This window comes from Scyliorhinus canicula, chromosome 3, assembly GCF_902713615.1.
Source record: "Scyliorhinus canicula chromosome 3, sScyCan1.1, whole genome shotgun sequence".
Classification (NCBI taxonomy): domain Eukaryota; kingdom Metazoa; phylum Chordata; class Chondrichthyes; order Carcharhiniformes; family Scyliorhinidae; genus Scyliorhinus; species Scyliorhinus canicula.
The window spans coordinates 157,080,226-157,106,053 of NC_052148.1; the positions used below are offsets into that span (position 1 = coordinate 157,080,226).

At 47.8% G+C, this 25,828-nt stretch overlaps 1 protein-coding gene across 12 annotated transcripts in view; it reads left to right on the top strand.

The window, feature by feature from the left end:
- LOC119963039 (protein FAM184B-like) overlaps positions 1–25,828 on the top strand; it is a 595,873-nt gene that overhangs the window by 548,566 nt on the left and 21,479 nt on the right. For 5 of the 12 annotated variants that reach the window (XM_038791545.1, XM_038791539.1, XM_038791542.1 and 2 more), the window contains one exon: positions 19,364–19,569. The exons of 1 other annotated variant lie outside the window; for it this stretch is intronic. In XM_038791545.1, coding sequence (XP_038647473.1) covers positions 19,364–19,569 — 206 coding nt within the window. Of the gene's footprint in view, positions 1–19,363; positions 19,570–20,028; positions 20,108–20,361; positions 21,024–25,828 lie in introns of those variants that run through there. 6 more of the 12 variants (XR_005460015.1, XR_005460013.1, XR_005460016.1 and 3 more) reach the window with 6 other exon arrangements.

Here is a 25,828-nt window from a genome sequence, read left to right on the forward strand (position 1 = left end):
CCCCGACACTGTCACAGGCCACCATCTCGTTAATATTGAAGCGGGACAAAAACCCGGAGCAGTGTGGGTCCTACAGGCCGATCTCGTTGCTCAATGTGGACGCTAAGCTGCTGGCCAAAGTGTTGGCCTCCAGGATTGAAGATTGTGTGGCGGAGGTGATTATGGAGGACCAAAACAGATTTGTCAAGGGTAGGCAGTTGGTGACCAATATTAGAAGGTTGCTTAATGTGATTATGATGCCCCCGGATGGCAGGGAGGTAGAGGTAGTTGTGGCCATGGATGCAGAGAAGGTGTTTGACCGGGTAGAGTGGGACTATTTATGGGAGGTGTTGGGACACTTTGGGTTTGGTGGGGGCTTTATCAACTGGGTCAGGCTGCTGTACCAGGCTCTGGAAGCTAGTGTAAGGACAAACAAGACGACCTCGGACTATTATAGGCTGTACCGGGGGACAAGACAGGGATGTCCCCTCTCCCCGCTGCTGTTTGCGCTAGCCATAGAGCCGCTGGCAATTGCTCTGAGAGCTTCTAGGGGCTGGAAAGGGCTTGTACGGGGGGAGGGGGGGGGGGGGGGCGGTGGTGGAGCATAGGGTATCGCTGTATGCGGATGATTTACTCCTATATGTGGCGGATCCAGGGGCAGGAATGAGGGAGATTATGACGATTCTGGGGGAATTTGCCTGTTGTTCGGGATACAAACTGAATATGACGGAGAGTGAGGTGTATGTAGTCCAGGGAAGAGGCCAGGAGGGTCGGCTGGGGAGCTACCATTTAGGTTAGGGAGGGACAGTTTCAGGGACTTAGGGATACAGGTGGCGCGAGACTGGGGTCGGTTGCACAAGTTGAAATTGTCCCGGCTGATTGAGCAGATGAGGGGCGAGTTTCGGAGATGGGATGCGCTCCCGCTATCAGTGGCGGGGAAGGTGCAGACGGTTAAGATAACGATATTGCCGAGATTTTTATTTGTGTTCCAATGCCTCTTTTAAGAGGATCACCAAAATCACGGGTGAAAAAGGTGATGCTTGAGAGTAATCGGGGGGAGGGGAGGCTTGCCCTGCCAAATTTTAGTGATTATTACTGGGCGGCCAATATTGCATTGATAAGGAAATGGGTGGTGGGGATGGGGCGGCTTGGGAGCGGATGGAAGCGGCCTCATGTAGGGGCACCAGCTTGGGGGTGCCGATAACGTCACCATTGCCACGAGACATTCTACCAGCCCCGTGGTGGTGGCGGCCCTGAGGATCTGGGGTCAATGGAGGAGTTCTGTTGGTGTAGTGAGGGCGTCGGTTTGGTCCCGAATATGTAACAATCATCGGTTCTCTCCGGGGAGCTTAGATTTCGGGTATGGCAAAGGGCGGGGATTGAGAAGATGGGGGACCTGTTTCTGGAAGGGAGCTTTCCTAGCTTAAGGGCGCTGGAGGAGAAGTTAGGGCTGACAGCAGGGAATGATTTCAGATATCTACAGATACGGGACTTTCGGCACAGGCAGGTACCATCCTTCCCACTCCTGCCACTAAGAGGGATTCAAGGTAGGGTAGTGTCGAGGGGATGGGTGGGGGAGGGGAGCATCTCGGACATCTACAAAGAATTAATGGGGGCGGAGGAGACGCATACAGAGGAGCTGAAGCGTAAGTGGGAGGAGGAACTGGGGGTTGAGATGGAGGACAGCCTATGGGCGGAGGCGCTGAGCAGGGTCAATGCGACCGCTACATGCGCAAGGCTCAGCTTGAGCCAGTTTAAGATGGTGCACATGACAGCGACCTGGATGAGTAGTTTTTCTGGAATGGAAGACAAGTGTGTCAGATGTGTGGGTGGACCAACGAACCATGTCCATATGTTCTGGGCATGCCCAAAACTTAGGGGATATTGGCAGGGGTTCGCCGATGTCATGTCCAGGTTAATTGAAGACAAGGGTGGAAATGAGTCCAGGGGTAGCGATCTTCGGGGTGTTAGAGGACCCAGGTGTTCAGGAGGAGGGAGAGGCAGATGTTCTGGCCTTTTCCTCCTTGGTAGCCCTGCAACGGATACTGATGCGACCATCAATTCACTCAAGATACGCGTAGAAGTAAACCGTGGCTTTAATCGACTTACAACTGAGCCTGCCTGCAACCAGATGAACTCAAGGCAGGCTCGCAAGACCGCAGCACTTAATACTTCCGGTAGTGGGAGGAGCCATGGGTGGAGCCCGGTACATGCTCCTCATCTCCCCCTGTGGGCAGAGCCACGCAACGGCTCACAGATGGAGCCCACAGGATCACAGTGATACACAGTGTGAATTTATATTATACATTCACCACATTCACCCCCTGTTAAAAAAAATCAAGTCCGGCGGGGGTGACGGGTCTATAAGTTGAGTCGGTCCGGTGCTCGAAGTGTTCGCTGGGATTGGCGGAGCACCGGGGTTGCAGCCGCTTCAGATGGCTGTGTGCTGATGTCCAGTGTGAATCTGAGGGTGGACTCCGGGGGTGGTTCGTTCCGAGCTTCGTTCCTGACTGGTGTGACGGGTGAAAGGGGGCGCAGGAAGCCTGTAGGCGCGGGTGTGCAGGACGTGGGGGTCGGGTGGTGTGAGGGGTACCTCGGCGGTGATGGTGGTGGATCCTGCAGGCGCCAGGTCCCGGAGGGAAACAGTGTCCTGTCGGCCGTCGGGTGCTCGATAAATGCGTAGTGGGGGTTTGAATGTAGTAGTAGGACCCCCTCTACCAGCGGGTCCGTTTTATGTGTCCGGACGTGCTTCCGGAGGAGAACCGGGCCCGGTGTCTTCAACCAGGATGGAAGCGAGGCCCCTGTGGTAGTGCCCCTGGGGAAAACAAACAATCGCTCGTGAGGAGTCTGATTAGTGGCCGTACACAGGAGGGACCTAATTGCATGGAGCGCGTCGGGGAGGACCTCCTGCCAGTGGGAGGTCGAGAGATTCCTGAACCATAGGGTCAGTAGGACGGTCTTCCAGACCGTCGCGTTCTCCCTCTCCACCTGCCTGTTCCCCCTGGGGTTGTAGCTGGTAGTCCTGCTCGAGGCGATGCCCTTGTCGAGCAGGTACTGACGCAGCTCGTCGCTCATGAAGGACGAACCCCTGTCGCTGTGGAGATAGGGAAACCGAACAGAGTGAAGACACTGTGCAGGGCTCTGATGACTGTATGGGAGGTCATATCGGGGCACGGGATGGCAAACGGAAAGCGAGAGAATTCATCTATGATGTTAAGGAAGTACACATTATGGTTGGTCGAGGGAAGGGGCCCTTTGAAATCGATACTCAGTTGTTCAAAGGGCTGGGATGCCTTTACCAGGAGGGCCTTGTCTGGTGTATAGAAGTGCGGTTTACACTCCGCGCAGATCGGGCAATTCCTGTTGACAGCTTTAACCTCCTCGGTGGAGAAAGGCAGATTGCGGGCCTTGATGTAGTGGGTGAGCCGGGTGACCCCCGGATGGCAGAATTCATTGCGGATAGCCTGGAATCGGTCGTCTTGCGCGCTGGCGCATGTGCCACGGGACAGGGCATCTGGGGGCTCATTGAGCTTCCCCGGATGATATACGATGTCATAATTATAGGTGGAGAGTTCGATCCTCCACCTCAAGATTTTGTCATTTTTAATTTTGCCCCGTTGCGAGTTGTCCGTGATGAGGGTAAACCTCCTACCAGCGAGGTAGTGCCTCCAGTGCCGTACGGCTTCCACAATGGCTTGAGCTTCTTTTTCGACTGAGGAGTGCCGAAGTTCCGAAACGGAGAAGGCTCGGGAGAAGAACGCTACTGGCCTACCTGCCTGGTTCAGAGTGGCAGCGAGAGCGACCTCTGAGGCGTCGCTCTCCACTTGAAAGGGGACAGATTCATCCACCGCCCGCATGGCGGCTTTGGCGATGTCCTCCTTAATGCAGTTGAAGGCCTGGCGGGCCTTGGCTGACAGTGGAAAGAATGTAGTCTTAAATAGTGGGCGGGCTTTGTCCGCATACTGGGGGACCCACTGGGCGTAGTAGGAGAAAAATCCAAGGCACCTCTTGAGAGCCCTGGAACAGAGAGGGAGTTGTAAGAGGGGACGCATACGGTCAGGGTCAGGCCCTAGGACCCCGTTTTCCATGACGTAGCCGAGGATGGCCGTGCGGAAAACGCATTTGTCCCACGTGTGAGGTTGAGTTTTTGGGCGGTTTGGAGAAATCGGTGGAGGTTGGCGTTGTGGTCCTGCTGGTCAATGCCGCAGATGGTGACGTTATCCAAGTACGGAAACGTGGTCCGCAGCCTGTATTGGTCCACCATTCGGTCCATTGCTCGTTGGAACACCGAGACCCCATTTGTGACGCCAAAGGGGACCAGGAGGAAATGGAAGAGGCAGCCATCTGCCTTGAATGCTGTGTAGTGGCGGTCCTCCGGGTGGATTGGAAGCTGGCGGTATGCAGACTTCAGATCCACCGTGGAGAAGATGCAGTACTGGGTGATCTGATTGACCATGTCTGCAATTCTGGGGAGGGGGTACGCATCGAGGTGCGTGAACCAGTTAATGGTCTGGCTGTAATCAACCACCATCCGGTCTTGACAACCACCACCTGAGCTCTCCAGGTGCTGTTAGTGGCCTCTATGACTCCCTCACGTAAGAGCCGCTGGATTTCGGCTCTGATAAACACCCTGTCCTGCAGGCTATACCGCCTGCTGCGAATGGCCACAGGTTTGCAGTTAGCGGTGAGGTGAGCGAAGAGTGTATCGGGGTCGATTTTTAGAGTTGCTAAACTGCATATAGTGAGAGGGGGCAGGGGTCCGCCAAAGTGTTAGGCTCTTGAGGTTACACTGAAAGTCGAGTCTGAGTAGGAGAGGGGCGCAGAGGTCTGGGAGGACATACAATTGGAAGTTGGAGTAGTTGGCGCCCTGTATCGTTCGTGTCGCAACCATGCGCCCTTGTATCTGGACCGAGTGCGATACCAAGGCGAGGGAGATAGTTTGCCGTGCTGGAAATATCGGGAGCGAACAGCGTCTTACCAGGTCTGGATGAACGAAGCTCTCGGTGCTCCCGGAGTCGAAGAGGCACGGTGTCTTGTATCCGTTGACTTGAACGGACATCATGGAGCTTCTGAGGTGTTTTGGCTGCGACTGGTCCAAAGTGACTGCGTTGAGTTGCGGGTAGTCTGTCGCTTGATCAGCGGTGCTGGAGCGGCCCCGTGATGACTGTCCGCGGAGGTCGTAGTCGTCGATTTGCATATCGGGTGATGGCCAAGATGGCGGCCCCCGTTGATTGCACGTGGTGGGCGGCGAGGAAGATGGCGTCCAAGATGGCTGCCCCGTTGATCGCACGTGGCGGGCGAAGAGGAAGATGGCGCCCAAGATGCTGGCCCCCATGAATCGTACATGACCGGCCACGTGGGGGAGGATTGCCAAGATAATGGCCCCCATGAGTCGCACATGTCCTGCGAGGCAGACATGCTGCCACATTGCGGGGTCTGCGGGTCTGTGAGTTGGAGGGGCGATTGTTCTGGATAGCGTTCGAGTTTGAGGATTTGGTTTTAGCCAGGCATACCTTCGCAAAATGTCCTTTCTGTCCACAGCTACTGCAGGTCGCGTTACGGGCCGGGCAGTGCTGCCGTGGGTGTTGGGGCTGGCCGCAAAAGTGGCACGATTGCGCTCCATGGTGGGAGGGTGGCCGCGCGGCGCAGGCCTGGGGTAGTCTCTGGTCGGGGGTCCACGATGGGGTCGGCTGGGAACGAGTTTAAACTTTGAAGGGCGACCTCCAACGTAGTCGCTAGCGTTACTGTGTCCTCCAGGTTCTGAGCCCCTTTTTCGAGGAGACGCTGGCGCACGTAATTGGACCGGACCCCTGCAACATACACATCTCGGACGGCGAGTTCCATTTGCTGGGAGGCTGTCACAGCCTGGAAGTTACTTTCCCGTGCTAGAGCTTTTAGGTCGTGCAGGTAGTCTTCTAGCAACTCTGCAGGGCGCTGGTGGCGGATAGTTAAGATATGCCGCGCGTAGACTTCATTTACGGGCTGCACGTACAGACGGCGGAGTATCACGAGGGCCTCAGTGTATGAGTCGGTTGAGTTGAAATGCGATGGCTCACCCGTGTGTGTAGAAGACTGAGCTTCTACTCTTCAGTAACAGCGGAGGTAGTTGACGCAGCCAGGTAGGCCTTGAAGGACCGAAGCCAATGCAGAAATATTTCCTTTGCTTCTGCGGCCTGTGGATCGAGTTCCAGTCGATCAGGTTTGAGGGCTGATTCCATGGTAGTATTTTAAGTCGATTAAATTGATGCGACCATCAATTCACTCAAGACACGAGTAGAAGTAAACTGTGGCTTTAATCGACTTACAACTGAGCCTGCCAGCGACCAGATGAACTGAAGGCAGGCTCGCAAGACCGCAGCACTTTATACTTCCGGTAGTGGGAGGGGCCATGGGCGGAGCCAAGGATGGAGCCCTGTACATGCTCCTCATCTCCCCCTGTGGGCAGAGCCGCGCAAGGGCTCACAGATGGACCCACAAGGACACAGTGATACACAGTGTGAATTTATATTATACATTCACCACATACTACTGGCTTGGAGGGAGTCTAGGCCTCCGAAGTCAGAGGCCTGGTTAACCGACATGGTGAGCTTTCTCGGCCTGGAAAAGATCAAGTTCACCTTGAGAGGGTCGGTGTCAGGGTTATCCCGGAGGTAGCAACCATTCATTGACTTCTTCGCGGGGAATTAATCGTCAGCAGTGGGGGGGGGGGGGGGGGAGGCGGGGGGGGGGGGGCCTAGAGTAGTATAGAGTAGGCGGTTAAATAGGCGGGCCTTGGAGGGATGGATGGCAGCAGCTTTTTTTTTTGATTACTGTTCTTTGTACTCTATTGTTTTTTGTACTGTGGTTATTTGTTATGCCAAAAATACCTCACTAAAAATTGTTTGTTTAAAAAAACTTTCCACACCATTTCGTGTCTGGCTTGGTACCTGCACAAGCTCAACTTGGTCTGGTGGTTTTAAATTACCATCCAAGACAATTTCCCATAACAGAGTGCAGCTCTGCCAAGACAGTATTGCAGTAACCATCTTTTCAATGCTCCAGCCCTTACCTAATGGATCTTGACAGGCTCCTGCAGCAATTGTAGGCCCGATTCGTTAAACTAGTCAATCCACTATGGCACCAACCCCAGAACCAGCTGCAGTATTCTTCCAGTTATGCTAGTTAAACAGTTGGTTTGCTCTGTCTGATTAGTGCCCTGATTATTTTTGAAAGGTTAGTTCAGCATTGAGTGTATTTTGTTCACGCATTTTGTGCTCTAGCAAGGTTCTTTGACTCTGTGTTCGATCAGGTGTGGCAATGGTTCTATGTCTGCAATGGAACTTCTGTAGAGGTGATCGCCAGCTCTGCCTTTGGTTAAGGTGAACTTCAGTCAGGTCAGAAGTTCAGTTTTTTTAGTTTTTAAAGCCTTGAAATTACGGTGTCCTACTCCAGTCTCTTCAGTTCTGGAGTTGTGCATTAGCTACCACCATGTTGTAAAGGTTTAGTCAGTGTCTCATTAAGAGGCCTAGAGGCTTGTATGGTTCAACATTAGGTATTTATTGGTAACACATAACTATATACATATCCAGGGTACATCCTTAACAGGGTGCTCTCTCTGTGCTAGTTTCTGCCAGACTACTACTGTTCTCAGTCCACTATCATTCTCCAGTCCCTTCCTACACGTCCTGCAGGAGTTTTGCCTGAATGCTTGTGAAGCTGGCTTCAAGGAGGACACTGGAGTTCATTTGATGATCCTCCCATTGAACCTAGGAGGATGCGGGGAAGGCATTCCTGATGGATTTCTCTTGCATCCTTTTGTGTCGCAGATACACAGTCCAGGTCATACCGCAGTACAGGAGTGTGGTACACTAGGGCTTCAGAGTACTTTGCTGTCAAACACTTGCTGTCATAGTGTGTGGAAACCTGAGCTAATGCAGCCAATTAGTGTTGGATTTCCTCGATAATGATGGCCTTTTGAGAGAGGTGGCTGCTGAACTTTGGGAAGTGTTCAACGTTTTCCTTCAACATATATGAAAAGTGATATATTTGGCTGAGTGTGAATTGATAGGGTTTTGTATTGGCATCATTCAGGTACAGGTTGAGTTTCTTACATGCAGAATTGAAGAAATCAATAGTGATTTGTAAACCTGGTGCAGAGTACGGAACAAAATTTCAGTTTTCTACAAACTCTATATCATACATAGCTATGGTCAATTTAGTTTTGGCACAGAAGTTGTGGTAAACCACTGTTACACCTGTATTAGGTGATGTAAGGTAGGACCTGCTTTACAGGTTTGCCGGTAGCCCCTGCCTGCTGGCTCCGCCCAGGAAGAGGAGTATAAATATGCGTGTCCTCTATTCAGCAGACATTTTGCCAGCTACTGTGGGAGGCCACACATCTTAGAGCAATAAAGCCACAGTTGTACCCAATCTGAGTCTTTGTACAATTGATCGTGCATCAATTTATTGCCGTAAGATTTTCTACAAGATGGACCTCCGAATCAAACCAGATCGCCTGCAGCTAGATCCGCAATCGGCGGACGCCAGAAGAGACTTTAATCACTGGCTAGCTTGCTTCGAGGCTTACATAAACTCAGCGACCAACACACCAACGGAGGCTCAGAAGATACAGATTCTGTACTCAAGATTGAGCTCCAGCGTGTTTCCGCTGATCCAGGACGCCCCGACTTACGCGGACGCGATGGCGCTCCTCAAAGAGAACTACGCGCAGAAAGCGAACTCACTCTTCGCCAGGCACGTACTCGCCACTCGCTCTCAACTCCCTGGTAAGTCCATTGAAGACTTCTGGTGGGCCCTAATCCCACTCGTCCGGGACTGTGACTGTCAGGCCGTCACGGCCACTGAACATTCTAATCTCCTCATGCGCGATGCTTTTGTAACGGGGATTGGGTCGGACCTCATCCACCAAACACTGCTCGAAGGGGCCACATTCGACTTAGCGGAGACTAAAAAGCTAGCGCTCTAAATGACGGTCACCTCACATAACGCTCAGGCCTACCCCTCCGGCCGCGCGGCCCACCCCTCCTATCCCTCGTGCACCCCACAAACGGCAGCCCAAGCCGGGGCCTTACCCAGCCAATACGCCTGCGCCACACACCAATCCGCGGTTCGCCGGTAGCCCCTGCCTGCTGGCTCCGCCCAGGAACAGGAGTATAAATATGTGTGTCCTCTATTCAACTGCCATTTCGCCAGCTGCTGTAGGAGGCCACACATCTTACTGCAATAAAGCCACAGTTGTACCCAATCTGAGTCTTTGTACAATTAATCGTGCATCAGAAGTGAATGAGGTTAAAGAGTTTTCCAATAAAACTGAAAACAGGGCAGTTGATATTTGACGTGGTGAATAGTCACTGTCATGTAGATGGTAAATAGTATGGGGTAATCACTCAGCCTTGCTCATCACCAGTCCAAATTTTGAAGGTGTTTATTTCAGATCTCCCACTCAAGGGCAATTGCAATTATATCATCATGAAGCAATTGCAGGATTGTGATTAAATTTACTGGGCTTTGGAACACATTCCACAGTCTCACGATTTACTGAGTCAATTGCTTTGGTCAGGTCAATGAATGCAATTAAGAGGTCCTGCGATTGTTCATTTTGACATTTTTCTTCAATTTGTCTCACAAACATTTGAATTAGCAGCGGTAGCAGACCATTTGGCCCCCTTGTGCCTGCTCCACCATTCAATAAGATCATGGCTGGTGTGATTGCGGCCTCAGTTCCACATTCCATCTGTCTCCAATGACCATTCACTCCCTTATTCATCAAGAATAGATACTTCACTTCACAGGCGGAAGTGAAGAAGGCGTTTGATGAATTGTACACTGCTATAAATAACAATGAAACAGAATACTCGGAGGTCTTGTTCATTGTGTCTGGGGATTTTAACCAGGCCAACTTCAAGAGTGCGCTGCCAAATTTCCACCAACACATCTCCTGTCTCACCAGGGGCCCCAACATCCTTGACCATTGCTACACAAACATCAAGGGCACCTACCGATCCAACCCCCGACCCCACTTCGGTAAATCGGACCAGAAAACGGTGCTTTTTCTCCCGGCATATAAGCAGAAACTTAAGCGGGAGGATTCGGATAAGAAGGTCGTGCAATGCTGGTGCGAGGCAACCAAAGAGCTCCTACGATGCTGCTTTGAGTCAGTGGCTGGTCCATATTCAAGAACTCAGCAGCCAACCTAAATGAATATGCCACCACCATCACAGACTTCATCAGCAAGTGTGTAGAAGAGTGTGTGCCAAAGAACGTAATACATGCTTTCTCCAAGTGGAAAACATGGTTTAACCAGGAGATTCACTCCCTCCTGAAGGCCAGGCCTGAGGCGTTCAAGACATGTGACCTTGACCTATACAAGAAATCTAGGTACGACCTCCGCAAAGCCATTAGGGACGCCAAGAGACAATACCAGGCTAAGCTAGAGTCACAGACTAACGTCATGGTCTCTCGTCGGTTGTGGCAAGGCTTAATCAACATAACGGGCCGCAAAGCAAAGCCGCGTAGAATCTCCAGCAGCGCAACCCTCCTCGATAAACTCAATGAATTCTATGCTCGTTTCAAGCAGGAGACCAACAAACCATTTTCAACTGCCCCAACAGAATCGGACACACCAATACCTACCATCATAGCCTACAAAGTCAGACCAGCCTTCTTGAAAGTGAACCCTCAGAAAGCAACAGGTCCTGAGGGAGTCCCTGGTCATGCACTTAGATCGAGTGAGGACCAACTGGCGGATGTGTTTGCGGACATCTTCAACCTCTCTTTACTCTATTCTGAGGTTCTCACCTGTTTCAAGAAGACCATCAGCATACCGGTGCCAAAGAAGAACCAGGTAACATGCCTCATCAACTACCTTGACATCTATCATTATTAAGTGCTTCAAGAGGTTGGTCATGAGACACCATCAACTCCATACTCCCAGAATGTCTTGATCCACTGCAATTTACATATTGCCACAACCGGTCCACAGCAGACGCTATCTCCCTGGCCCTACACTCATCCCTGGAGCATCTCAAGAACAAGGACTTCCACATCAGACTCCTATTCATTGACTACAGCTCTGCCTTCAACAGCATCATTCCAGGCAAGCTCATATGAAAACTCCAAAGCCTAGGACTTGGTTCCTCCCTCTGCAACGGATCCTAAACTTCCTGACCCATAGACCACAATCAGTAAGGATAAACAACAACACCTCCATGATAGTCCTCAAAACCGGGATTCCGCAAAGCTATGTACTTAGCCCCTACTATACTCCCTGTACACACATGACTATGTGGCAAAATTTGGCTCCAACTCCATCTACAATTTGCTGATGACACGACCGTAGTGGGTCGGATTTCAAACAACGATGAGTCTAGAGTACAGAGGGAGATAGAGAATCTAGTGGAGTAGTGTAACGACTACAAACACTCCGTCAATGTCAGCAAAACTAAGGAGCTGGTCATTTACTTAAGGAAGCAAAGTATCATACACACCACTGTCTGCATCAATGGTGCTGAGGTGGAGATGGTTGACAGCTTCAAATTCCTAGGTGTGCACATCATCAACAACCTGTTCAAGTCCACCCACTTCAACACTACAACCAAGAAAGTAAAACGCCACCTATACTTCCTCAGGAAACTAAGGAAATTTGGTAAGTCCACTTTGACTCTTACCAACTTTTACAGATGCACCATAGAAAGCATCCTATATGGCTGTATCACAGACTGGTATGGCATCTGGTTGGCCCAAGACCGTAAGAAACTACAGAGAGTCATGAACACAGCCCAGTCAATCACGCAAACCCACCTCCCATCCATTGACTTTGTCTACACCTTCCGCTGCCTTGGGAAAGTGGGCAGCATAATCAAAGACTCCTCCCACCCCGGTTATTCTCTCTTCCAACCTCTTCCATCAGGCAGGAAATACAAAAGTCTGAGAACATGCACTAACAGATTCATCAACAGCTTCTTCCCTGCTGTTACCAGACTCCTGTATGACTCTTATGGACTGAACTGATTTCTCCACACATCTTCTTTACTGAGTAACACCGCACTCTGCATGCTCCAACTGATCCTATGTATTTACATTGTATATTTATGTATGTCCTAACTTTTTCATGTATGGTCTGCCTGGAATGTATGCAGAACAATACTTTTCACTGTACCTCGGTACACGTGACAATAAATCAAATCAAATCAAGAATCGATCTACCCTTGCCTTAAAAACATTAATTGGCCCAGCCTCCACCGCTCTTCTGGGTCTCAAAGATTCACAACCCTTGGAGAGAAGAAATTTCTCCTAATCACTCTCTTAAATGGGAACTGCTTTATTTTTAAACTGTGTCACCTAGTTCTCGTCTCTTCTACTCCGAGAAACATCCTTTCAGCATCCACCATGTCAAGTCCCCTAAGGATCTTCTATGTTTCAATGAGACCACCTGACAATCATCTAAACTCCAATGGATACAGGCACAGACTATCCAACCATTCTACTTTCCTACCTATGAAAAAATGAAATGAAAATTGTTTATTGTCACGAGTAGGCTTCAATGAAGTTACTGTGAAAAGCCTCTAGTCGCCACATTCCGGCACCTGTTCGGGAGGCTGGTACGGGAATCTCATTATAATAAAGTTAGCAACCGTACATTTGGTCCCTTCATTCAAGTCATTGATACAATTTGGAAATAGTTGAGGCCCCAACACTGATCCCTGTGGCACTCCACTCATCACTTCTTGCCAACCAGAAAATGACCCAGTTTTGTCCACTCCATTTACTATTAGCTAACCAATTTTATATCCATGCTAGTATGTTACCCCTACATCATGTGCTCTTATTTTGCGTAGTAACCTTTGACGTGACACCTTGTCAAATGGCTTCTGGGAATCTAAGAGCAGCACATCTATAGGTTCACATTTATCCACGTTGCTTGTTATTTCCTCAAAGAACTCTAATAAGTCAAACATGATTTCCCTTTCACAAAGCGATGCTGACTGCCTGATTTTCTCAGTGCACCGCTTTAATCTCTTTAATAATAGATTCCAACAATTTTAAGATGACATGTTAAGCTAACTGGCCTGTAGTTCCTTAATTTCTGTTTCCCTCCTTTCTTGAATACATGCAGTATTTTCCAATTTGATGGGACCTTTCCAGAAACTGGGGTATTATTGAAAATTTAAACCAATGCATCTACTGTCTCAGCAGCCACTTCTATGAAGACTCGAGAATGAAGCCCATCAAGACTTGTGAACATTTGGGACTTATCACCTTTTGTTGTAATAATCTTCTTAGTACCCATTCTCTGGGTATTTGTTTCAAGCTCCTCCCTCCCTTTCACCTCATGATTCACAATCATTTCTGAGATTTTTTGGTATCCTCTACAGTGAAGACAATTGCAAAATACCTGTTCAATGCAGCCGCCATTTCCTTATTTTCCCTTATTAATTCAACAGACTCACTCTCCAGAGGATCAATGTTCACTTTACTTCCTCTTTTCCTTTTTAAATACCCAAGGAAATTCTTATATGTTTTCATATTTACAGCTTGTTTTCTCTTGCTCTAATTTCTACCGCCTTATTAATCTTTTAGTCATTCTTTGCTGTTCTTGCTATCCTGTTCGATATTCTGAATTGCCACTTATCTTTGCAGAATTATACACTGCTTCTTTCAATTTGACACTATCCTTGACTTCCTTAGGTAGCCAGAAATGGTTCATCCTAGACTTACTATGTATATTTTTTGAGTATTCTGAAATATCTCCTTAAATATCTGTCACCGCATCTGTCACTGACCTATCCCTTAACCTAATTTCTTAGTTCACTTCAGCCCTCATAATTGCCCTTATTTAAGTTGAAAAACGCTAATGATAGATTCACCCCTTTCTCCCTCAAACTGAATGTGAAATTCAATCAGATTATGATCACTACTACCTAGGGGCACCATCACTAGCAGGTCATTAATTAATCCTGTCTCCTCGTTACCAGATCTCATATAGTCTGCTCTCTGGTTGGTGGTAAAATGTTCTGCTTAAAGAAATTGTCCCAAAACGCTATGAACTCATAATCCAGGCTACCTTTGCAAATCTGATTTGTCCATTCTATATGTAGATTAAAATCTATCACTGTACTGTTCTCATACCGCCATTATTTCTTCCTGCATAATCTACCCTGCAGTGTGTTTACTGTTAGGGGGCCTATATCACTCACACAAGCGACTTCTTACCTTTACTACTTCTCATTTCTGCCCAAACTAATTCTACATCTTGATCTCCAGATGAAGATCATCTTTCTCTTTGTACCAATGCCATCCTTAATTAACAGAGCTGCCCCTTCACTTTTTCCTAGCTTTCTGTCCTTCCTAAATGTCATGTAGCCTTGAATATTTAAGTCTCAGTCTTTGTCAGCCTGCATCCATGTCTTTGTAATGGTGAGCACATCATACACATTTATTTCTATTTGTGTTGTTAATTCATCTGTTTTGTTATGAATGCTATACGTGCATTTGAGATACGGAATCTTTATTTCTGCCTTTTTACTATTTTGTTAATCTGGAGTCTTATCTGCTGGATCACTCTTAGATTTGCATAATTGAAGAGAACAAGAGGGGCCTGCAAATCTGATGCAGACTGGGCAACAACATTGAAATTACCTGTAAACTGTACATCATGTATGTCTATAGTGAATACTGTAATGATACTGTGCAAGCAAACAAACTGTTGTGTATGCACACAACTGGCCAAGAGATATTTGAAGTATTCCCTGTAGTAACTCTTCTAACGTGCTGCAAAATTTTTAAATCCGGGGCGGCACAGTGGCGCAGTGGTTTTCACTGCTGCCTCACGCGACGAGGACCCGGGTTCGATATCGGCCCCGAGTCCCTGTCCGTGTGGAGTTTACACATTCTCCCCGTGTCTGCACCCCCACAGCCCAAAGATGTGCAGAGCAGGTGGATTGGTCATACTAAATTGCCCCTTCATTAGGAAAAAAAATAAATTGAGTACTCTAGATTGATATTCAAAAAATGTTAAATCCTCCACTAGCTTGGGTTTTCTTTTTCCCCTTCACTCAGGTAAGAGAATCGTAGAGTTCCTACAAGCACAGCAAGACCATTCGGCCCATCAGGTCTGTACTGACCCTCTGAAAGCACATCCTACCTAGGCCCACTCCCTCACTCTATCCCCATAACCCCACTTAATCTGCACATCTTTGGACACTGAGGGGGAATTTTTTAGCATGGCCAGTCCACATAACCTGCACATCTTTGGACTCAGGTCATTAAATAATCCTGTCTCCACGTTACCAGATCTCGTGTAATCTGCTCTCTGGTTGAAGTTCACGAGAATGTAAGTGAGCCGACCTCAGTCAATGGAATGAGTCAGTGCTTTACATGTAGGATGGCAGGAAGTCCTCTCCCATTCCCCCACATTTCTGTTAACACAGTGGCCAAATGTTAGATCTTGGACAGCTAGTGAAGATAATGTGTGTGTAAATAGCCCTGACGTGCTTCCTCAGGAGAACAGGGCCTGGTGTCCTCAGCCACGCCGGAAGTGAGACCCCCGTGGTAGTGCCCCTAGAAAAAATGAAGAGCAGCTCGTGAGGGGTTTGATTGGTCGCGTTGAGTTGCGGGCCGCGTGATGTGTGCCCGGGGAAGTCGTAGTCTTCTGAGTGGGCGTCCGGTCGAGTAGATGCCGGTACGTTCTGGCGAGCTTGATGGAGGATCACTGCGCTGAGTTGCGGGCTGCGTGATGAGTGCCCGGGGAAGTCGTAGCCTTCTGATGAGCTATCTGAGCATGGAGATGCAGATGGGGCCCGTGGATCGCACGTGGTGAGCGGCGAGGAAGATTGCGTCCAAGATGGCGGCCCCCATGAGTCTCACGTGGGCGGCCGCATGGTGGGGGTTTGCCAAGATGGCGGCCCCCATGGATCGCACGTGGTGGGAGGGGGCGGAGTCGGGGCGTAGGATGCAGCGTTTCGGGCCCCGCGGGCCTGCTCGTGCTGGGAGCGATTTGTTCTCTCTACTGGGGAGTTAGAAACTGGGGCCCTTTTCACGAGGCACACTCTGGCATAGTGGCCTTTCTTCCCGCAGCTGCTGCAGGTCGCGGATCGGGCTGGGCAGTGCTGCCGCGGGTGCTGGCTTTGTCCACAGAAATGGCAGGCTGGGGCAGCTGAGTAACTGGCTGGGGCAGTAGAGTGACTGGCTGGGGCTGCAGAGTAACTGGTTTTGGCAGCGCGGTAGCTGGGGGGCCGTACGGCACAGGCCTGGGGGAGTTGTCGGTCGGGGCCCCACGATGAGGTTGCGTGGTCCGCGGGAAACGAGGTGAGGCTGCGGAAGGAGACTTCCATAGTGGTAGCAGCCTCCACAGTAGTATCTAAGTCCTGGGCCCCCTTTTCTAGCAGTCTTTGGCACACATAGTTCGATCTAAGGCCCGCTACGAAAACGTCCCGCACAGCAAGCTCCCTATGTTCAGCCGCGGTAACGGCCTGATAATTACAGTCATTAGAGAGATTGTTCCATTCACGTACAAATTCGGCTAGCGTTACTGTAGGCCGCTGACGGCGAGTCGTAAACATGTGGCGTGCATAAACCTCGTTAATGGGCCTAACATACATTTTGTCCAATATCGCCAGCGCTGCGGTGTAAGAACCGGCCGGATTTAGCTGTGTGGAGATTCTGTGGCTTACCCTCGCGTGCAGTAGGCTGAGCTTTTGTTCCTCCGTTGTTTCAGCGGTGCTGGCTTCTGCCAGGTAGGCCTTAAAACATCTCAGCCAGTGGGAGAAAATTTCTTTAGCCTCTGCATCCTGCGGGTCGAGTTCTAGGCGTCCGGGCTTGAGGGATGCTTCCATGATTTACTTCGACTGTTTCGTAAGTATATTAAATTGATGGAACCATTAATTCTACGGACACGTGCTTGTAGGATTAGAATAGCGGTTTTAATATACTTACAACAGAGCCAGCCTGTTAGCCGTTGAACTTTCGATGAAGTGGCCGGCTGGCTCTGTGGCACGGATCTTTATACAGCAGCTCCAGGGGGAGGAGTTCTGGGCAGAGCCAAGGGGGGAGCCCAGTACAAACTCTAGAGTACTCCCAGAGCTACTCCCCCTGGTGGTCAGGTAGTGCAACTGCACTTACAATATCGGTACGTATATACACTGGGAACAGAGTGACATTGGTAACTTATAATACCGTGTGAATCTCATTCACCATACCTCCCACAGTCCAAAGATGTGCAGGTTACATGGATTGGATATGCTAAATTTCTGCTAGATGGGGTTACGGTGATAAGGTGGGGGATTGGGCCTAGGTAGGGTGCTCTTTCAACAGGTTGGTGCAGACTCGATGGGCCAAATGGCCTTCTTCTGTACTGTAGAGATCCTATGATTCATTGAAGGGAATTGATGATTGAGGGCTTTAGGTTTTGAGACCAGCCATAGGTGTACAACTTTACCTTATCCTTCTCTGGAATTACCTACTTAAGCTTATTCTCAGCTCCTAGACAACACACACAGTACAACTTTCAGCAACTGGCGATAACTGGAGTTTTCTGGTGTGTTGGCCTTTTCCTTTTTGTAGGCAATCACAGAGAAAATATACATCATCCTTTACTGATTCTCCAGTGAAATCACCAGTTTTGTAATTGTTCTAATTTCATGCAGCCGTTAGTTAAGGACACAGCCCTAGTAAAATTTAAATTGATTGATCCCCCACTACCCAGACAAAGGGAAGTCCTGACTGTAGTTTGGTTTGACTGAAAATACTGCCCTTGCAGATACCCAGCAGCACATCTGATCAACCCCAATTATTGATGTACGTTTTACAGAGTTCCATTATTCGTGATGCAAAATTACTGTGGACCAGGAAGGAGGTATATTGATAAGCACCATTAATGATGGCACCAATAAATTTACTTCATCATTTAAAACACTTTGGTCCTGATTTTGAGGAAGCATCGGAACTCGCGGTTTGTTCTGTTAGTTAGACTTGCTCGCATATGTTTAGATGTTAACAGTTTTTACCCACAAAAGTACTGGAAGTGTGAGCTCGGAACACCATAGTCAGAGTATAAGGGAATGGTGAACAACTGGACACATACTTTATTTCCTTAACCAATGAGATTAAGGAATTGAGGAATAAACAGGACTGAGAAGGAAGATAGATGTATTACAGAAATGAATTCAATGCCAAATCAGGTTCAGGAAAGAAAAGAGAGAGGAAGAAAAATTGGGTTGGGAGAGAAAAGAGGCAGAAAATGAATGATTTTTTATTTATATTTGACATCTTTAAAATCTCCAACAACCCAACCAGATGAAATGGGTCTCCACACTTACAATTGTTCATTTTCTGTGCAAGTGAGCTTGATTGCCAGACACTGAGGTATTTTACGCTGCTAAATACTTGATTCAATTTTAAGTGCTGCGTTTTATTGCTAATTACAGCTATAGCTATTCTTTGTTATAACTCCTGAAATGTTCATAAAAGAGCTTGCTATTCATAAGAATTTCCATAACAAAGAATTTAGTGAGGGTAAGTTACATTCTAAATCTGTAATTTTACAGATTGCTGCCTTGATCTTAACTGGCTGAGAAATTCTCTTGCTACTCATTCTTTCTTACTTAATACTCTTCCTACTTATTCCCCATATCCCGCCTCCCGGTTCCGTCACAAAGCTCCTCCAGCTTGCCGCCCCTCTGCCAACCCTCTTGCTGCCAATTTTCTGAGCCCTTGCTAACAGCGAGGGCTTGAGAGATGGGTGGTGAGTTAGGCAGTGAGCAGGAAGCACCAAGGGGATCGGGAGAGCGGAGCATGAGGATGAGGGGTTTGGGAAAGGAAAGCGGTGAACAAGAGACCAGGAGAGGAGTGTTTAAAATAAAGACAGAGAATGGGCAGTTGCAATGTAGTTCTTAACGCATGCACAGTAACTGCAATGAAACAAAAATGCCTGTCAAGGCTGACAGGGCTATTCAAGTAACCCCTTAATTTTCAAAATGCACTGATTTGCAGCTTAGGTGGATTGGCCATGCTAAATTACCCTTAGTGTCCAAAAAGGTTAGGCAGGGTTATGGGGATAAGGTAAAGGTGTGGGCCTAAGTAGGGTGCTCTTTCCAAGGGCCGGTGCAGACAATATGGGCCGAATCGCCTCCTTCTGCACTCTAAATTCTATGATTCTTTGAAACAAAAACTTGCTTTTAGAATGCACCATAAATGGGAGATATCTGTAACGTGCAGAGGCTGCAACATTTTCATTACCAGAAATTGCTGGTGAATTTGCACATTAACAATGGCATTCAGACTCTGGATTTTTAATCACAAAATCTGGGCCAATATTAAAACACTTTTGTTGCAAGCAATAACTAATACAATTTAATGTGTTCTTTTTTTTTATGATGCTTAACTTCAGAAGAAGAGAACAGAAGACTTACCAGTCCGGGTGGTCAGTGTTCCAAACCTGAGCTTATATGAAAAAAGCTTTCTAAGCTCAGAATCAAGTCCAACCAATAAGTTCCCTCTAATGACTAAATCTCCAAGCTTGGACCAAAGCCTCAGCAGCACATCAACATTATTGAATCAGCCTTTACAAGTCCAGCCATCTAAACAAGCCCCAAGGTATTATTGCAATCTAGTTTATAATGAAACTATTTCTTATTCAAAACCCATTAATAGATTCCACTAAATGTGTCCGTGGTTTGAAATTTTGCCAAGTATTAGATTGCTGTGTTTACATTCAAATATGCAGAGCATTGGAAATAAAGTCAGGGGACTGAATCCAGGGTTAGTGTGGATATGACTTTGTGACCTTGACACAAAATTTGGGTGGAACTATTTCTAGCTGCAAGATTTTGGGAGAAATTGGAGACTGGTGCAATAATAATTATTGGCATGATTGAAGCCATAGAAAAGGAAGTTTTAAATTGATGCCATTGCTTGAGCAAAGTCTTACTGTCAATTGTGCAAAATTGCAGCCAGCTATAAATGCAGTTGCAAGCTTGAAGTTGTAGCCTGCTTGCTTCTTGGTTCTCTTCAACTGAACATAATAGCTGACAGAATTTTTACCCCTAACTCCAGATCATCAGGCAATACAGGCCAATGACGGAAAATGTCTTGAAGATGTTTAAAACACAAATGTAGATTTGCTTAACACAAGGTATGCTTAACCTTGCAATTTGTATTATTTTTGCCTTTTTAGTTTGCACATCTTATTTTTCGCAGCTTTGTGGGGAAAAAAAATCAAAATGGTATTCATTGATATTAAAAGCACTTGGAAGTTATTTCATTTGGTGACTTTATGCTTCCTGCCGTTAGCAGTGTTTATCAATTGACAATATTTGATTTGAAGCCTTTTTGAATTTTGCTTTTCTGCTTTTTAAGTATTTATCTGTATTTGCCATTCATTTCCAGTTCTAATTTGTTACTCTTGCATGGATAAAAAATTTCAGCCAATCAATCAAGCACACTCTTGTATTGACACCTGCTGTCTACCTCAATCAAGCCAAAGTCCAGCATGATTGAAAGAGAAAAGACTGAATTTCTTGCAACTGTCTTCAGGCAAATTAAGGAAGACTGGTACTCCAGAGCTAGCCACACCTCTGGCAGATATGACAGAGCATCTACCCAACAATGTGGAAGATTGCCCAATATGTCTTGGACAACAAAAACAATTTAACTCAGCCAGTTCCCTCCGATCAGCAGTAAAATGATGGATGGAGTCATCAGCAGTGCAATTTAATGGCAGCTATTCACCAATGCTTACAACCATACAGTTCCAGATCTAAATACAGCCTTGATGCAGAAATAAACAGTAGTTGAATGCCAGAAGAGGGTAAGAGATTACAAACCTTTGAAATCAAGGCGGCATTTGATCAAGTATGACTTCAAGGAACCAGAGCAACATTGATGTGAATATGAGTCAAAGGCAAAATCTGCAGTTTTTGAACGTGCTTATCAACCGTTAAAGAAAATGTTTGAGGCTAATTACCATAGCCCCAGCACATCACTATGGGAGTTCGTTAGAGAGCTGTCCTCTATGCAGCCGTCTTCAACTATTTCACCTTTGTACTATTGTAAGGAGTTGAGCTACAGTTCACTGACTAATGTGGTATTCAGCTCCATTCAACTCTTTTAATAATAATAGTAATCTTTATTATTGATACAAGTAGGTTTACATTAACACTACAATGAAGTTACTCTGCAAAACCCCTAGTCGCCACACTCCGGCGCCTGTTTGGGTACACAGAAGAATTCATAATGTCCAAATTACCTAACAGCACTTAATAATAAAGTACAGATCAGCCTAAACTAGGGCCTAGAACTCTGTCTATTACTTGCTGATTATGTTGTTTGGCACATAAGTAGTCTTGCGATGTAGCTTCACCAGGTTGACACCTCATTTTTGTTATGCCTGATGTTGCTCCGGGCATGCTCTCCCACACTCTTCATTGAACCAGGGTTGATCTCCTGGCTTGGTGATAATAGTAGAGTGGGGGATATGCCAGGTATTGCATGAGGTTACAGATTCTGCTGCTGCTGATGGCCCACAGCATCTCATAGATCATAGAATTTCATAGACTTGACAGTGCAGAAGGAGGCCATTCGGCCCATCGAGTCTTCTCCGGCTCCTGGAAAGAGCACCCTGCCCAAGGTTAACACCTTCACCCTATCCCCATAACCCAGTAACCCCACCCAACACTAAGGGCAATTTTGGACACTAAGGGCAATTTATCATGGCCAATCCACCTAACCTGCACATCTTTGGACTGTGGGAGGAAACCGCAGCACCTGGAGGAAACCCACGCACACACGGGGAGGATGTGCAGACTCCGCACAGACAGTGACCCAAGCCGGAATCGAACCTGGGACCTTGGAGCTGTGAAGCGATTGTGCTATCCACAATGCTACCGTGCTGCCCTCATGGATGACCAGTCTTGAGTTGCTAAATTTGTTCGATGTCCACCCCATTTAGCACGGTGGTAGTGCCACACAACACAATGGAGAGTATCCTCAATGTGAAGACAGGACTTTGTCTCCACAAGCACTGTGCGGTGGTCACTTCTACCGAAACTGTCATGGACAGATGCATCTGCAGCAGGTGGTAATTGGCATGAGGTTTCCTTGCTCATGTTTAACCTGAAGTCATGAGACTTCATGGGGTCCAGAGTCAATGTTGAGCACTCCCAGGGAAACTTCTTCCTGACTGTATACCACTGTGCTGCCACCTCTGCTGGGTCTGCCCTGCCAGTGAGACAGGACATACCCAGGAATAGTTATAGTGGTGTCTGGGACATGTCTGTAAGATATGATTCTGTGAGTGTGACTATGTCAGGCTGTTGCTAGTCTGTGAGTCAGCTCTCCCAACTTTGTCACAAGCCCCCAGGGGTTAGTAAGGAGGACTTTGCAGGGTCTGCAGGGCTGGGTTTGCCATTGTCCTTTCCGGTGCTTGGTTTGATGTTGGGTGGTCCGTCCGGTTTCATTCCTTTTTTGTGTTTTCATAATGGCTGAATACAACTGAGTGGCTTGCATGGCCATTTCAGAGGGCTTTTAAGAGTCAACCACATTGCTGTGGGTCTGAAGTCACATGTGGGCCAGACCAGGCAAGGATGGCTGATTTCCTTCCTAAAGGACGTTAGCGAACCAGATGGGTTTTTACAACAACCGACAATCGTTTCATGGTCATCATGGATGGGTGAGCCAGATATTGCATTTGGGCTTCGACAGTATGGGACCGGGGGTGGGGTGGCAATTGTAATTAACAAGTGTATTCGCTTCTTAGCGGAAAAGGTTGTGGCAGATCTTGGTGGCAGTTATGTGATTGTTACTGGGTTATTGGCAGTTAAGTTAGTAGTATTGGTGAATGTATATTCCCTGAATTGGGATGTTGTGGCATTTGGTTGGCCCATCGAATCTGCACCGACCCTCTGAAAGAGCACCCTAACATAGGCCCACTCTTCTGCCTTATTCCTATAACCCGCTAACTGTTCAACACTGTGGGGCAATTTAGCATGGTGACTCCACCTAATCACATATTTGGACTGTGGGAGGAAACCAGAGCTCCCGAAGGAAACGCACACAGACACGAGGAGAATGTGCAAACTCCACACAAATAACCACTCAAGGTCGGAATCAATGCTGGGCCCCTGGCGCTGTGAGGCAGCAGTGCTAACCACTGTGCCACCGTGCCATCCCATGATGTGCCATTCACATAGAAACTGTTGGTTTCCAGCCTGGATTTGGACACATCTGGGGGGAGATTTGAACTGTGTGCTGGAGGCAAAGTTAGACCTCTAGGCTGAAGTCGTTGGCTCCTTTGGGGGTATCGAAGGCGCTGTTATCATTTATCGAAGTGATGGCAGGGGAAACCATGGTGGTTCATGCATCTGGGGGATAAAGAATTCTCGTTCTTTTCCCCAGGTCATAAGGTATACTCCAGGTGACACTTCTTTTTGATGGGTAGGTCTCTTCTTTCTGGGGGTGAGGAAAGCAGAATATTCGGCTATAGGCATTTTGAACCATCTGCCACACTTGGTGGACTTGGTTTTAGAAGTGGGCCCTGTTCAATGTCCGGATGCTGAATATAGGGCTAGTGGCGGATGTGGTGCAATTCTAAGCCTATAGATGAGTATGTGGGGTTCAATGGGAATGGGTCTGTCCTTCCACACTGTGGGAGGTTCTGAAAGCGGTTGTCAGAGGGGAGATTAGATCATACAAGGCGCACATAGATAGGGAGGTAAGAGAAAAGTGCCAGAAGCTAGTGAGCGATATTCTGGAGGTGGACCGCAAGTATTCGAGTGACCCTACCCCAGAGCTCCTGGAGAATAGGAAGAAACTTCAGGCGCAATTTGATCTGTTGTCTATGGGTCAGGCGTGCACCAGCTGCACTCAAGAGGGGGTTATTCATGAATATGGGAAGAAGTCCAGCTGTTTCCTGACTCAGCCGGCAAAGCTGGATGCCTGATTTGGGGAATGTGCAACGGCACAGTGGGCTAAACAGCTGGCTTGTAATGCAGAACAAGACCAGCTGCGTGGGTTCAATTCCCGTACTGGCCTCCCCGAACAGGTGCCGGAATGTGGCGACTAAGGGCTTTTCACAGAAACTTCATTGAAGCCTACTTGTGACAATAAGCGATTATTATTGTTGAAAGGGCTAGAGAGATTAGGGACTTCTTTCTGGAAGGACGTTTATTTTTTAATTTAAAGTATCCAATTCTCTTTTTTTTCCAATTAAGGGGCAATTTTAGAGTGGCCAATCCACCTAGTTTGCATATCTTTGGATTGTGGGGGTGAGACCCATGTAAACACAGGGAGAATGTGCAAACACCACACAGACAGTGACCCGGGGCTGGAATTGACATTGAAATATGAGCTCATGGAGTCAAATTTACTTAGTTACCACCTGTGGTGAATGTAATATAGATGTATATATGTTAATTCACACTGTCTTTGTAAGCGCAGTAGCGCTATCCTACCAATAGGGGGAGTAGCGCTGGGAGCACTCAGGAACTTGTACTGGGCCCCACCCTTGGCTCCGCCCACGACTCCTCCCCCTAGTGCAACTGTATAAATACCCGTGTCCAGAGTCAGCCTGAGTTCACTACGAGTTCATCGACAGGTAACAGGTTGGCTCTGAAGTAAGTCGATTAAAGCCTAGATTCACATCGGAAACACGTGTCTGGTGAATTGATGGTTCCATCACCACCAGGTTCAAAAATTTGCATGAATGGCCTTCCCGGCATTCCCTGAGGCGCCGCCAACATCTCTTATAGTTTGTGGGATCGGAAGAGGGTAGCACATCTGGTATCTATGGGTGGATCCTGTCAGAGGTTGGGCCTGGTGGATGGGGTGAAAGTGACGTTGGGGGGCGGGGGGGGGGGGGGGTGCTGGGGCCCATAGTAGATGGTGAGGTGTGGAGCAGACCCTTTGCAGGGTGACCTCCACGCCCTTGTATGCGAGGCTGGGCTTGATCCAGGTCAAAGTAGTTTTTAGGGCACACCTGGTTAAGGCAAAGATTAGCATTTTTGTCCCTGGGGATGGATGATAGGTGTGAGCGGTGTTCCGAGATTTCGGACAATCACACGCGCTTGTTCTGGTCCCAAACTTAGAACCATAGAAAAGTTACAGCACAGAAGGAGGCCATTCAGCCCATCTTGTCCATGCTTTATAATCCCACCTTCCTGCAACCCTGTAGTTTACAGCACTGAATGTGCAGATCCAAGTACTTTTTTAAAGAGCCTCCACCACCAACTCGGGCAGTGAATTCTAGACTCCCACTGACCTCTGCGTAAAAAAGTTCTTCCTCATGTCTCCTCTACACCTTCTGCCACTTATCTGGAATCTATGTCCCCTGGTTCTATAATTCTCCACCAAGGGAAACAATTTTTCCCCTATCTCTTCTCTTCATAATTTTGTACACCTCAATTAAGTCAGCCCTCAACCTTCTTTGTTCCAAGGAAAATAACCCCAATCTATCCAATCTCTCCTCGTAGCCACACTTTTCTAGCCCTGGTAACATTCTTGTAAACCTCTTCTGCACTCTCTCCAGAGCAATTTGGCAAAGTAGCACAGTGGTTAGCACTGTTGCTTCACAGTGGCAAGGATCCAGGTTCGATTCCCGCTTGGATCACTGTCTGTGTGGTTCTCCCCATGTCTACGCAGGTTTCCTCCGGGTGCTTCAGTTTCCTCCCACAAGTCCCGAAAGACGTGCTTGTTAGGTGAACTGGACATTCTGAATTCTCCCTCAGTGTACCCGAACAGGCACCGGAGTGTAGTGACGAGGGGTTTTCCACAGTACCTTCATTGCAGTTTTGATGTAAGCTTACTTGTGACATTAATAAAGAATATTATTATTGTTAATGTGGTGACCAGAATTGCACAC